The sequence below is a fragment of the Lolium perenne genome, chromosome 4, assembly GCF_019359855.2.
Source record: "Lolium perenne isolate Kyuss_39 chromosome 4, Kyuss_2.0, whole genome shotgun sequence".
Classification (NCBI taxonomy): domain Eukaryota; kingdom Viridiplantae; phylum Streptophyta; class Magnoliopsida; order Poales; family Poaceae; genus Lolium; species Lolium perenne.
Window position 1 is genome coordinate 26,504,078 of NC_067247.2, and position 14,533 is coordinate 26,518,610.

General features: G+C 44.9%; 1 protein-coding gene and 1 long non-coding RNA gene across 3 annotated transcripts; both read right to left on the reverse strand.

The window, feature by feature from the left end:
• Positions 1-465: 465 nt before the first annotated feature.
• Positions 466-4,848, reverse strand: LOC139838876 (uncharacterized). The gene is made up of 6 exons (XM_071828894.1): positions 3,345-4,848; positions 3,162-3,245; positions 2,982-3,104; positions 1,651-2,642; positions 1,373-1,567; positions 466-939 (listed from the first exon to the last, which is right to left on the reverse strand). The coding sequence occupies exons 1-6, from the start codon at positions 4,846-4,848 to the stop codon at positions 466-468; spliced, it is 3,372 nt and encodes a 1,123-aa protein (XP_071684995.1).
• A 7,131-nt stretch (positions 4,849-11,979) lies between these two features.
• On the reverse strand, positions 11,980-14,178 carry LOC127348280 (uncharacterized). Of its 2 annotated transcripts, none has more exons than XR_007879714.2 (2): positions 13,957-14,178; positions 11,980-12,595 (listed from the first exon to the last, which is right to left on the reverse strand). It is a non-coding gene; the product is annotated as an uncharacterized lncRNA (long non-coding RNA). The 2 variants fall into 2 exon arrangements; XR_007879715.2 differs by lacking the exon at positions 13,957-14,178 and adding an exon at positions 12,736-13,949.
• Between the last annotated feature and the right edge of the window lie 355 nt (positions 14,179-14,533).

Here is a 14,533-nt window from a genome sequence, read left to right on the forward strand (position 1 = left end):
CTGGGTGGATTGGTTTTGATGGTCATCTGAGTGAAGTTTTTGGGTGACGATGATGGCCACACAGGATTTAAACGATTTAAAGAGACTGGACGGGTTTTAGTTGAGTAGCTTCGAAATACACTCCCCTCATTCTTTGAGAATCAGAAGGATCCTTTTCGAGTTTCCATTGTTTGGATGCATAGAATTAGAGTGTGGAATTGAATTGGACTAAAATTCCAAATCCAAGATGGAAATGTATTGGCTTCTAATTCAGATTCCGTTGTTTGGATGTGTTCGGAAATTGTTGTTGGAATCAAATGTTGTAACCAATTCCAAATGTTGTTTGGATGAACAAACTACGTAATTCGATGAATTTTGTCCACCGCACCTGGCCGGCAGGACGAAGCTGCCAGGCGCACCAGGAATCCCCTCCAGGTGGCGGTGGTCGGAATCCCCTCCAGGCGGCGGCGGCCACCAAGCGGAGCGTCAGGGCGGGAGGGAGTCGGCCGGATCTCCTGCAGGCGAGCTCGCGGCGATGCGGTTATAGGGCCCGCGTGGCGGCAGCGGTTGCAGGGTCGTGGTGGCGGCGGCCACCAGGCGGCGCATCGGGGTAGGAGGGAGTCGGCCGGATCTCCTGCAGGTGAGCAGGGCCCGCGCGGGGGCGGCGGTTGCAGGGCCCGCGCCGCGGTGGCGGTTGCAGGGCTCACGGCGACGCGGTTGCAGGGCCCGCGCGGCGGCGGCGGATGCAGGGCTGGCGGCGGCGGTTGCAGGTCTCACGGCGACGCGGTTGCGGGGCCCGCGCGGCGGCGGATGCAGGTCTGGCGGCGGCAGCAAGGGAGACGAGGAGGAGGGTTGAACTTGCGTGGCGCCGTCGGTCACCGGTCGCCGGTCGGGAGCAACCGCGGGGAAGGAGGAGAACGACGGTTCGGGTATGTCCTGTGGCCGCTCGCGTTTCCACGCCTTTTCGAGGTTGAGAGCTCGGAAACTGGGCAAGTGAAAAGGTACGCGGGCTGGGATGGCTCGGAATTTGCCTCTCGTTTCCAGGCCTCATTTCTAAGGCAACCCAAACAGCCGAATTGGGCCAATTGGTCCCAAATTCCAATTCCACACTCAAATTCTATACATCCAAACACAACATTCTATATGGGCTCTATATTGACTAAGTAAGTTTTTTTTTTTGACAGAAAACTGTGAGCTTTATTGATCAAATAATCATAATGTCATTACAAATATCCTCACGGATGCACTCCGGAGGAGAACCACGCCACACGGCATCTACTGAAAACTCACACCTTCTAGCTAAAACGTGTGCAACAACATTAACCACACGGTAAACATGTTTGAAAGAGCAAGAAACGAAAGATCTTGCGAGACGCTTAACATCCTCGATCACCGGTCCAAAGCAAGACCGGTCCATCATCCCAGCATTGACGCGGTTGATCACGGACTGACAATCAGAAGCAAAGATGACCCTGGAGTAGCCTTCATCGCATGCAAAGGCCACAGCACGCCTCAACGCCAAGGCTTCTGCCAGCTCCGCATTGGTCACCTCGTCTCGGTGCTCGCCACAAGAGGCGACGAAAGTCCCCTGGTGATCACGAACAACGACGCCAATACCCATCTGTCTCGTGGAAGAGAAAGTCGCCGCATCCACATTAACAAGCACTATACCTGCAGGCGGCGAAACCCATTTTGGTGTTGATGACGAAGTTCACGCCTTGTAGCAGTCGTCGGCTTGTAAAGATGAATACATATCATATCAATGTAAGCCTTGATCTTAGCAGCAATAGACTTAGGATGCATAAAACCTTCACCCTCGCGGTACTTATTTCTAGCATCCCAAATGTGCCAGAGAGACACCATCAAAACTGTTGCTTCAAGATCCGAACAGCGGTCAACGAAATCAAGAGTCCAGACCCTTGGAGAGATGAAAGCCTTTCTGTTGAGATGGATATGGAAATCAGCTTTCACTTCACGCCACACCTCGTCGACATAGGGGCAGAACAAAAGAGCATGCTCGACTGTCTCGTGTTTGTTGCAGTATACACACGTCGAGGGAGTAGGGACATGCCGTTTCTGGAGTTGATGACCGCAGGGAAGGCAGTCATGAGCAAACCTCCAGAGTGTGATCTTCATCTTCCCTGGCGCCTTGCTCGCCCAAAGCTTCTTCCAGATTTTGGAATTATCAGATACAACTGAAGAAGAACCTTGCCCATGTTTGCTACGATCAGAAGCCACCTGCTCCGACCTAGCAAGGTGATATGCAGACCGCACGGAGTAGCTACCAAACCGAGTCCAGGGCCAGGAGGCGAAATCATCGCCACCGTGCCGGTTGATCGGTACTTGTAAGATCTTGGCTGCAACCTCATCATCAAAGATGGTTCGGATGAGCTCCGAGTCCCATGAGGAAGTACCATCCACCATCAGCGTATCCACAGTCTGGTCGGGCATCAAAGGGATCCGAGGGCGCAGGGTATAAGGAGGCACCTCCGGAATCCATTTGTCTGTAAGAATTTTGGTTTTCTTCCCGTCGCCGATGCCCCATCGAACACCGTCCTTCACCAGCTGCATACCAAACTGGATGCTTCTCCAAGTATACGAAGAGGAACGGGGCTTTGGAGCATCCCAGAAATCACAGTTTGGGTAATAACGGCCTTTCAGCACTTTTGCACATAAAGAGGATGGATCCGTCAACAAACGCCAACACTGACGACCCAACATGGCTTGGTTAAACAGACCCAAATCACGGAAGCCCAAACCTCCCAAACTCTTCGGTGTTGAGAGCCATTCCCAAGATCGCCAATGGATTTTCTTCTTGCCATTCTATGTTCCCCACCACTGGTTTGCAATCGAACGTCGCATGGAGTCACAAGTGGCAACTGGCAATTGAAAGCAACTCATCATATAAGTAGGAATTGCCTGAATGACCGCTTTCAGAAACGTCTCAGCCCCTGCCCTGGAGAGAGGGCGATCAGAGCAAGAACTCATACGCTGCCACATACGTGTGATAAGGAACTTGAAAGTACGAACAGGAGACCTGCCCACCTCTGTTGGCATACCAAGATAGAACTCTTGCAAGTCTTCATCTTGGACACCAAGTTTCATCATCACTCGGTTCTTGATAGCTGCAGGGCAACACGCACCAAAGAAAATGAACGACTTATCAAGATTAATTTTCTGACCAGAACCCTCACAATAGAGTTTGAGGGTTTGCTGCAAAGCGTCCACACTCCTTTCATCACTGCAGGCGAAGAATATACTATCATCTGCAAATAAAAGATGGGAAATAGGGGGGCCAAGTCTGCCATTACGTAAACCTTGTAGCTCGCCTTGGACCTCCCTTCTTTGCAGAAGACAAGATAAACCCTCCGTGCAGAGAAGGAAAAGATAGGGACTGATGGGGTCCCCCTGTCTAATTCCCCGGGTGGGGATTACAGGTTCAGTTAGATCACCATTAATCCGAACCGCATATCTCACCATAGTCACACACCTCATCACAGTGTTGATCCAGTCCTGGTGAAAACCCAATCTCTGAAGGCAGCCGAGAAGATAATCCCATTCAACTCGGTCATAAGCTTTCATCATATCCACCTTCAGAGCAAAATATGGCCGCTTAGCTTGTTGTTGTCTGATTGTATGTAGGCACTCAAAAGCAATAAGCGCATTGTCCGTGATCAAACGCCCCGTAACAAAGGCGCTTTGATGTTCAGACACCACCATCGGCAAAATGAGCTTTAGACGATTCGCCAACACTTTAGACGCAATCTTATAGAGCACGTTACAGAGGCTAATAGGCCGAAAATTCTTTAGTTCTACCGGATTTGTAATTTTTGGTATCAGCACAATAACAGAGTCACAAAATCCATCAGGTAAAGGGCTCCCATCAAGAAAACTCCTAACCGCTTTGCAAATTGCCTCCTCTAAGAAATCCCAATGGGTTTGGTAGAAGAGCGCCGGGAAACCGTCGGGACCCGGTGCCTTGGTCGGACCCATCTGGAAAAGAGCTGTCTTGATCTCCTCATTTGTATACTCCTTGGTTAAATTGGCATTCATCTCATCAGATACCTTGCGAGGGATAGCATCAAGAACAGTCTGAGTAGAAAAGGTAGGTTCAGACGTGAAGAGATCGCCATAGAAATGTTGAACCATACCTTTCAATTCAGAAACATCATCACATGTCGAGCCATCCGGTCGCAGCAGCATTTTGATTTTATTTGCCCGCTTCCTTGCCGTAGCCCGAGCATGAAAAAATGCAGTGTTACGATCTCCCTCTCGTAACCACTCCACCCGGGAGCGTTGGCGTGCCATAACCTCCTCCCGATCAAATAGCTCACAGAGATCCTTTTCAATATTACGGATCTCATCAACCCCCTCATTTGACGTTGACAAGCGCAAATGGTGTAACTTCTGTTCCATCTTGCGAATCTTCTTGCGAATAGCCCCAAAGGCCTCCCGACTCCAAGACTGAAGCGAGCCAGCAACCTGATGGAGCGTATCCCAAGTAGACTGGAGTGAAATGTCCCCAGCCGACTTCTCTGTCCAAGCCTTCTCCAAAACCTCTTTGTAATCTGGTGCCCTCAACCAGGCAGCCTCAAAGCGGAATCCGTGCTGGACTGGTGTAGCACGATCCCGTCTGTTAAGCATAGAAAGGTTTATCAGGATGGCTAGATGATCATAAATTGTTGTGATAACATTCTCCACCGAGCAATCATCAAACCGTGCAGTGAAGTCCCCATTACCAACAGCTCTGTCCAATCTAACCTTGACATGATCTTCTTCACATTGCCTATTATTCCATGTATATTTGGGACCTGAAAAACCGAGATCGAACAGACCACAATCATCCAAGCATTCACGGAAAAGGGACATCTGTGCCTCGGATCGGTCACGAGCACCAACATGCTCATCATTGGAAAGAGCTTCATTGAAATCTCCGCAGCAAATCCATGGTCCTTTCCATTCCGACCGAAGTCGACGAAGCAAGTCCCAGAATTCATGCCTCAACTCTCTTTTCGGCTCCCCATACACAAAGGTAGCCCGCCACGGTTCTCCTCCTTCCGATGACACAACAACATCGATGATATGAGTGTTAAAACCCTTGAGAGAAACAGTGTACTGCGGCAACCAAAACAAAGCAAGGCCCCCACTGAGACCAACGCTACTGACAGCGAAACTACCCGCGTAGCCCAAGGACCACATAAAATTCTGGGCTCTGGTATCCTTCATCTTCGTTTCGCACAGAAAGAGGAAGGAGGGTCGATACGTCCGCACAAGATAGCGGAGCTCGCCTACTACCGAGTCCGACCCAAGACCCCGGCAGTTCCAGCATAACAGACTCATTGCATCGGGCGGGACTGCACCGCAGTCGCCACCGGATCCGCCGATTGAGGTTTCTTGTTTGCTGTTGTTTCCGAGTCTGCCACTTGTACCTCTCCACCATCGCCTGTGGCTGTTGCAACGGTGGATGCCAGGATTAGAGCCCCTTCGGGCACCACGGTAACAGGAACATCAACAACATCATTCTGCCGTAACACCGGCCTGTACTCCTTCCGTTTATGGCCAGTAACACGTGATTTGTTCCCCTGCACCACATCTGCGGCAGCTCCAGCCGTAGTTCTTGGTTTACGCTGCCTCGGATTAGATTTAACCGGCGAGGCAACCTCACCTGTACCATCCTTCTCCTTCTGGATATTTGCAGACCCATATTTCTTCTGCATATTAGGGCCGCCTTTGCCCATACTGTGCCGAGAGCCCTGATCCCCAGGATAGGACCCTTGGCTAGAATGTGTACCAGTTGTTTTCTTCTTACGATCATCCGGCACACACAAACGAGGACCATGGTATGGTAGAAAGCCCTCTGCATCCCTCTCCGCTGGTGAAGGGCAACCCATAGATGAATGCCCCAACAAGCCACAAGAGAAGCAAAAAGTTGGAAGCCTCTCATACATTACAGTGAAGAACTCTGTCGCTTGCCGCTTCTGGGAGTAAACAGATACACAGCGCATGAAGGGTTCAGTGATATTGACTGTTGCTCTGAAATGCAGAAACTCACCCCATGCCTTGCCTTTCCCATCCACGTCCATCTTCTCCACCTTGCCTACACGGCTAGCAAGATCCTTGCCACGTTGATCATTCATGAGGCTATAAGGGAGATTAAGAATACGCACCCAAACGCCTAACTTATCAAAGCGAACATCACTCGGTTTCAGACTGGGATCAAAATCATTCAGAAGCACAGCATGATTACCAACAGTCCACGGATGACCCTCCATGACCCGAGCTTTGTCTGCCTTGGTAGCAAATTCCGCCATGAAAGTGTTCCGGCCTGTGTGCCGGATCTCCAAACCTTTAGGGTTTCCCCAGGCAGGACGGAGAGCCGCCTTGATCGTCTCGATGTGGTAGGTGTTCGGCGCCAGAACCTTCCCAGACAGAGCCCATTCAGGGCAGCCGAGATCGTCATCTCCTTCGTCCTCCAGGACAAAGGCATCAGCCTCCTGCGACGTGAGCCGGAGATTCCCCATCATCTCCGCGACGCCATCGCCTGACGTCGCATCAACAGGTGGAGAGCTCGATGACGCCTCATGGTGCGGCAGATCTCCATTGGTGATCGCCAGGTTCCGATCCAAAACCCTTGGATCGGGTTGTTGCTTTCCCCCCACGATCGCCTTGCCGTTCATGGTGGCGCACGCCTTAGGGAGACCGCGCGAGCAGGGACGGCGAGGGCAGAGACAGGGAGGAAGACGGTGGGGCGAGGGCGAGGAGGTTCACCGCCGCCAAACGGAGTTAGAGATCCGGGGAGGCCGCAATCGCTGGAGCGATAGGGAAACCCTAGAAAACAACACACTAAAATGGGATCACGGGGCGACCGTGCGATTGCGAGCGATGGGAATGACATTGACTAAGTAAGTTATGGAACCTAAACCTTCCGTCACTAGAAAGATGCAGTTGCGTAGATAGAACAAATTCATATACTTAAGGTTATGTTTCCCAATGGGCTCTTCTTAGTATTTTCCCGACCATGCGAGCAAAATTAGCATCATGGCACAAATAGCTAACTGAGTCTTGTGGGTAAAGTGTACAACCTGTAGATTGTCGAAAACTAAGGGCATCTCCAGCGACCTGACGCAAACGGACGCAAAACGACCGTTTGCGTCTAGATGGCCAAAAATGTGTTTGCACCCGTGCCCACTGGCAGGACACAAATTGAACGGCATGTCGCGAGACGCAAACGCGAACCAAATTTTCTTCGCGAATACGTCGGCACGGACACTGTCCGCGCGTCCGTCTAGCCTACTTGCCCCCCTCTCTCTCCTCACCTAATTAATAGAGTGCGCATGTGCTGGCCACTCCTGGCCACACAAAAGGATCTCCCTCCTCTCGCCTCTCTAAATAATGTATGGTAGGCCTTTTGCGGTAAAAAAATGAGCACTTTCGCTGGATCAGGTGCAGACGCATACGAACATGTTGGAAAAAGTAATATTTTTTTGTCGACGCCCGATGCAAATAGACCAAAACAAACACAAATCGTGTTTAAAATGCGTCGGACCGCTGGAGATTCTCCAAGTACTTAGTTGCAGTCCCTGGTGATGGACAACATCGAGCTACTCTCTAGAAAGATCTCTCCGGTCCCAATTTTCTATGTAAAATTTGTTGGGTTCAACAATGCGTAGTGGACACTTGGACAAACCCAGTGTGTTCTTAGTATTATTTCTAAAATTTGAATATTTTTAAAGACGTTAGGACAAAACTTGATTTTTACAAATACCATAACCTCCACCAAGCCAGATATGCATGTAAATGTTAGGTACCATTTGTATCCACAAAAAGTGACACCTTGCCAATACAATTTAAAATATGTTGACCCTTTGTGGTTGGGGCGAGTCATGTTGCAGGTTCATACGATGAGTAAGAAATGGTTAGGTTTACAAGTCTATCTCCAATATGTTCGCATGTGACACATGAAGATGAAGGACTCCATGTTATTTATATTTATTTATTGTAATCACTGATGTTATGCTAGCCTCGGTCTATGCAATTTGTAAGTTATTATGTATGTTTTGGATCATGCGATGTAATAAAGACATTTCTTTCTTGGTATTACATTTTAAATTGTGTGTGTGTGTGTTGGAGATTGATCCAGGAACTAGCATGGTAAATCATATGGATCGGCGGCCTATCGGGTAAGGTCACTGCCGTGGAGGAATGGGACTAGGGTTTGACCGGCTGGTGCTTTTGTCCTAACCTCGATGAATCTCAACTGTCATTACAGCCTAGATCGCAGAGGGTATATATGTTAACATGCTTGTTGTTTTGTGGGTCGATTTTGAGAAAGGATTGCGCCCTAGTGCTCGCCCGACGGAGACAAGGCCCGCACACCTACCTGCAACTCAACAGCGATGGGGTCGTGCGGTGGCGTTGCTGAATTTATTGTGGGAAGGTCACAAGTAGAAATTAGGGGGCCCTATACACCGGGCGGTGCTTTACACCGACCTGGTCGGCAGCACCCGACTTGCCGCACACCCCCGGATGTATGTGGGCTTGGCCCACGTTCGTCGCTACCGTCTGCTCGGGTATTACGAAACCATCGATAGTAGCTTTCGCGCATTGCTTACTGTCGCGGTACACCAGGAGGTCAGCAGGAACCGTATGCTTCTGTATCGGTTGTAGCTACTGTTTCTTGTAGCTAGGTTCGTTTCGTTAAAAAAAACACCGCGTTTGAGAAAATAACACCACGTCTGGTTTGCCGCACTAGCGGTTTGATGTCACACATGAGGATTGATTATAGACTGCCAAGGACTTGATGGATAATTTCAGTTATTATTATTTTTGAAGAATAAAAACACCATAGAATACATGATTTTTTTAGTTCAAGACGAACTAGGAAAAATATGAATTTATTAGTACAAATAGAAATTTATAAACAGCAGTAATTGTCAGTCAGCTGACACAACAACAACACAACTAGCTCACCAAAATGTCCAACAAGAGAGGATCAATTCTCCTCTGTTTTGTAGTGAAACAACAAGAGAGGGTCAATTATCAACCGTGGAGCGTACATATATATCAGCTGATTTATGCCAAACACAAGCCCTTTTCTAATTCGCAGAATAAATAACACAATTATCATCATAAAAGCGTTTGAAAAAAGAAGCCATGTGCTAGCTAGGAACCACCACACCATTGGTCGTCTTTCAATCATCTGATGTAGCTCTCGTATAATACAATAGAGATGTAGCTGTTGTTGTGATAGATAGAAACAATTTTGTCTGGTACATTAAAACTTTGTTTAACACTTGGAACATGAACGGATTCCTTAGCATGAACGGATTCCCTCAATGCTTTTAAATAAAGCAAGAACGGATTCTTGGCATGAATGGTATTATACATTAAAAATGCATGAACATATTTCCGAGATGAACGGTTTCCCTACTTGAACTTAAAATAGAGAAAAAACAGATTCTTGGCATGAACGGTTTCTCTCCTTGAACATAAATAAAAGCACGAATGAATTCCTAATATGTTCGGTTTTGTACCTTGAACATTCAAAAAGTTTGAACCGATTTTTGATATGAACAGTTTCCCTCCTTGAACTTTAAAAAGCTTGAACAGATTCTTGGCATGAACGATTTCTCCCCTTGATCATAAATAAAAGCATGAACAAATTCTTCGCATGAACTTTCTGTTTCCTTGAACATAAAATAAGCATGAAAGGATTGCCGACATGAACGGTTTCCTCAAAAATAATGGATTCTTGCATGAACGATTTTCTATCCTTGAACATAAATAAAAGCATGAACGAATTCAACTTTTTTCCTTCCTTGAACATAAAATAAGCATGAAAGGATGAACGGTTTTATACCTTCAACATAAAAAAGCATGAGCGGATTCTTTCATGAACGGATCCCCTCCTTGAATTTAAATAAAGCACCAACAATTTCTTGGCATGGACGGTTTATTTCCATGAACATAAATAAAAGCATGAACGAATTCTTGGTATGAACGATTTTGTACCTTGAACATTTTAATAGCTTGAACGGATTTTTTACATGAGCAATTTTCCTCCTTGAACTTAAAGAAACATGAACGGATTCTTGGCATGAACGATTTCTCCCCTTGAACATAAATAAAAGCATGAACTAATTCTTCGCTTGAACTTTTTTCCTTCCTTATACATAAAATAAGCATGAAAGGATTCCCGACATCAATGGTTTCCTCATAAATAATTGATTCTTTCATGAACGATTTCCCATCCTTAAACATAAATAAAAGCATGAACGAATTCTTCGCATGAACTTTTTCTGTCCATGAACATAAAATAAGCATGAAAGGATGAGCGGTTTTCTACTTTGAACATAGAAAAGCAAGAACGGATTCTTTCATGGCCGGATACCCTCCTTGAACTTAAATAAAGCACGAACAGATTCTTGGCATGGACAGTTTATTTCCTTGAACATAAATAAAAGCATGTACAGATTTCTGACATGAACGGTTTCCCTCCTTGCTCTTGAATAAAGAAAGAACAGATTATTGGCATGAACTTTAAAAAATTGCATGAACGGTATTCAACCTTGGCAATTAAGAAAGCATGAACGAATTTCCGACCCTAACGGTTTCCCTACTTGAACTTCAATAAAGAAAGAATGGTTTTTTATCTCCTTGAATATAAATATAGGAATAACATATTCTTGGCATGAACAGTTTCTCTGCTTGAACTTAAAAAAGCATGAACGAATTCTTCGCATGAACGGTTTTGTACCTTGAACATAAATGAAAGCATGAACGGATTCTTGGTATGAACGGTTTTGTAGCTTGAACATTAAAAAAGCTTGAAAGGATTTTTGACATGAACTGTTTCCCTCTTTGAATTTAAAAAAGCATGAACGGATTCTTGGCATTACCGGTTTCTCCCCTTGATCATAAATAAAAGCTTGAACGGATTCTTGGTATGAATGGTTTTCTAACTTGAACATTTAATAATCTTGAACGGATTGTTGGCACGAATGGTTTCTCTCCTTGAACTTAAATAAAGGAAGAACGTATTCTTGACATGAACGGATTCTTGGCATTAACGGTATTCAATATTGGAAATTAAGAAAAGCATGAACGAATTTCCAACATGAACGGTTTCCCTCCTTGAAACTTAGATAAGGAAAGAACGAATTCTTGGCATGAATTGTATTCTACCTTGAACATTAAAAAAGCATGAACGGATTTCCGAGATGAACGGTTTCCCTCCTTGAATTTAAAATAAAGAGAGAAATGATTCTTGGCATGAACGGTTTCTTTCCTTGAACATAAAAAGCATGAACGAATTCTTCACATGAACTTTTTTTTCCTTCCTTGAACATAAAATAAGAATGAAAGGATTCCCGGCATGAACGGTTTCCCTCCCCGTTCTTGAACTTAAATAGAAGCATGAAAGGATTCTTCGCATGAACATTTTCCATCATTGAACTTAAATAAAGTGTGAACAAATTCCCCACTTGAACCTAAAAATGCATGAACAAATTCTTGGCATGAATGGTTTCCCTAATTAAACTTAAAAAAAATCATAAACCAAAACAGTATAATTAAAACAAATAGAAATACAGTATTGTGATGATTTACGAATGATTCAGTGTCAATGTCAGCTTTGTTACACCAAAGGACAAACTCGATTACTCCGAAATTTGCTTTCTTTGCAATGTACCTCTGCATATGAGTTCAGGTGTTATACTCATGCTATGCCATAAAGGGAAGGCCAAGAGGCGGTTGTGATAAAGTTGCTCCTTCCAGTAACTCCGCTCAAAACAAAGCGTCATGCGAGTCTCTTTGCCTTCTACGGAAAAGGGCGGTTGTGATAAAGTTGCTCCTTCCAGTAACTCCGCTCAAAACAAAGCGTCATGCGAGTCTCTTTGCCTTCTACGGAAAAGAAAAATATTGTAGAAGAACAACCAGAGTACATAACAAAATTTGATGTATGTTCATAAAAAATCATGGTGCATCGTATTGTCAGCATCAGCAGCGCATCTGGCAGTATTTCAAAATCCATGGAAAATGTTTATTACAAAAAATTGTCTCCAAAATACGAACTGACATGTGTTAAGTTGATATACTAAAGAAGTCGCGCGCGATAACCCTCAGGCCCTGTTCGGTATAGGTGGCTTTGCCAGGTTTGCGGTGTATTCTTTCAGGCCAACTCAATAATACAGTTGAAAACTCTTTTGAGAATGTTCGGCAGGCCGGGCTTGGATGAGAATGAGTCCGGTAGTCGGTGAAAACACGTCGGGTTTCAAGTGGATCAGAGACGCGAGTAGTTGCTCACGTTTTGGCCCTTGCTGGTCGCGCACGTCATAATCCCGCTCTCGTGATGTCTACCTTCGCTCGCGTACATCCTAATCAGGCTGCCTCGCGTGATGCTCCAAACCTGGTCACCAGCAGAAACTCTCGATGCCCTTGGAAATTCCCTGGGAGCTCGGCCGTCACCAGAGGATTAGGGTGGGGAAGTGTTTTCAGTTTTTCACCCAATCCCTGTCATATAGTACTCACCAAAACACCAGCGTCGGACGAGGCCTCACAGATATCACAGATAATATGTGGATGTGTTGAGAAGGTCATCCGCAAAAATTTCTGGACCCTGTATTCATTAGACAAAAATACGAAGACAAAAAAAGTCTAAATTAGAAGGGACTGTTGAAAACCTCAGAGGCAGAAGTGCCATGCTGTAATGAAAAAAATGAAGAAAGTATATTGAAACTGAATCTGGACAGAACTAACCACTAACGTTTCCTCTTCTTAGTTTTTTCAAATTGTTGAACAGCAACCAAATTCTGGATACAATAAAACATGTCATATGCCTTCATTACAGGTAATTAACAGTAATTAACAGCCTACTGTATAGGTTCTGAATGTTTCCACATTAACAGATATATAAAACTCACATCATCCATTAGTTCGCTTTAAAAAACTAGCCAAGATTATGCCATTGAAGTTGAAAAGTAATATTCAGAAAACATAAACCGATAAGATTAAAATTAAATCTAACTCATGAACATGTTAAAGCTTCCGATTGCTACGAAAAAAAGATCAAGACTTCTATGGTACTACAAATATCATAAAGGCCAGCAAAAGAACCATGTAGAAAAAGAGATAATCATCTATAGTCCAGTAAAGAACCATGTTGAAAAACACATATCAGCTATAGCCATAAAAAGAAAAACATCAAGCAAAAGAGCATGGAGAAAACATGAAAAACAGAGAAACCAAAAAATATTCTACAAGCTGGTCACTCAAACACCTGAAAAAAGCAAAGAAATCATAGTCACTACGAAAAAGAGATCTACCTTGAACCAATAATACCTTACAGATGAAAAACAAAATCAAGCCTTACAAGTTGCTCACTGAATTTGTCATACAGTTCAGCTCTATTTCAAAATAATCAATAATACCTTGAATCTGTTTTATAGTTTTATTTTCTATCAAGCTATTCTGGTGGATATGAGAAACAAATTTCCCTATGAACAGTACTATGCAAATATCAAACGGGCGCAGGTTCCACCCAGATCCTATCTTCATATACCTTCGAATTGGTAGCCTACTGCGTGGAAGAGTTGCTAACTACAGATCCCATAATACAATTTTGCTAACTACAAGCCAGAAAAGACATGGAGCTATACCAGTCTTCCAAATTTGTTTGATTAAATAATTCCAAGTAACCAGGCATAAATCATCATAAAATAAACGGATAAAAAACATCTTTACTTAACGAACTATGTGCATTCTCCAAATAACCAATCATAAATCACCATGCAGCTTGATAACCACTTAGCAGCAAGCCTGGGCGTGATGTGTTGGGCAGGGAAGCATATGAATTGTAAGGGGATCTCGAAAACAGTACGCAACCTAACGAATCCCTCCTCATGCTTTCCACTGAGAAAACCTTAATCAGGACGAACCAAATCGTGCGCATCTGGGGGTGAGATTGGAACGGATACTGACCTTCTGCCGCCATCGACGAAGCAGATCAGCTACAAGAACCGCCCGACGAAGCAGAACCCCGGCGAAAGAAGGGACGGGGAGCGAGACTCCAGGGAGACTTGGGGGAAACTCGGGGGAAGCAGGAGGGAGGACTGGTTTCCTCAGGCGACGGAGAAGCCGACCCAGAAGAGAAGAACGAAGATGCAAAAGAAATGGAAACAGTAAAGCGGGATATGGGCCGGCCCAAACAGTGCGAGGGGTGTGCGGCACGCCGTATACACCGACCCATGCGGCGCAGGCACCAAGCTGCACACCCCAGGCGGTGTGATTTGGGCCGGCCCACGGGTCGTTCTCACTTTTCTTTACTTTTTCAATTTTTATTTACTTTTCTGTTTTTTCCATTTTAATTTTTTCAAAAGCTGAATATTTTTAAACATGGATTTTCAAATCTTGTTTGTTTTCAAATTTTAATTTATTAAAAAACTGAATATATTATTCAAATCTGTATGGCTTTCAAATTTTATTTCTTAAATATATATTTTTAAAAATTCGAATATTCAATCTTAGAATGTTAAAAAACAATTGAACATTTTTTATA

Bases quoted from the DNA above. Each gene is read 5' to 3' on its own strand.
- LOC139838876 (XM_071828894.1), bottom strand. From the start codon at position 4,848: ATGTCCCTTTTCCGTGAATGCTTGGATGATTGTGGTCTGTTCGATCTC. The intron at 3,105-3,161 runs GTCAGAAAATTA...GTTGCCCTGCAG, and splicing joins ACTCTATTGTGAGGGTTCTG to CTATCAAGAACCGAGTGATG. The intron at 940-1,372 runs GTGATCGAGGAT...AACCTCGAAAAG, and splicing joins ACCGGTCTTGCTTTGGACCG to GCGTGGAAACGCGAGCGGCC.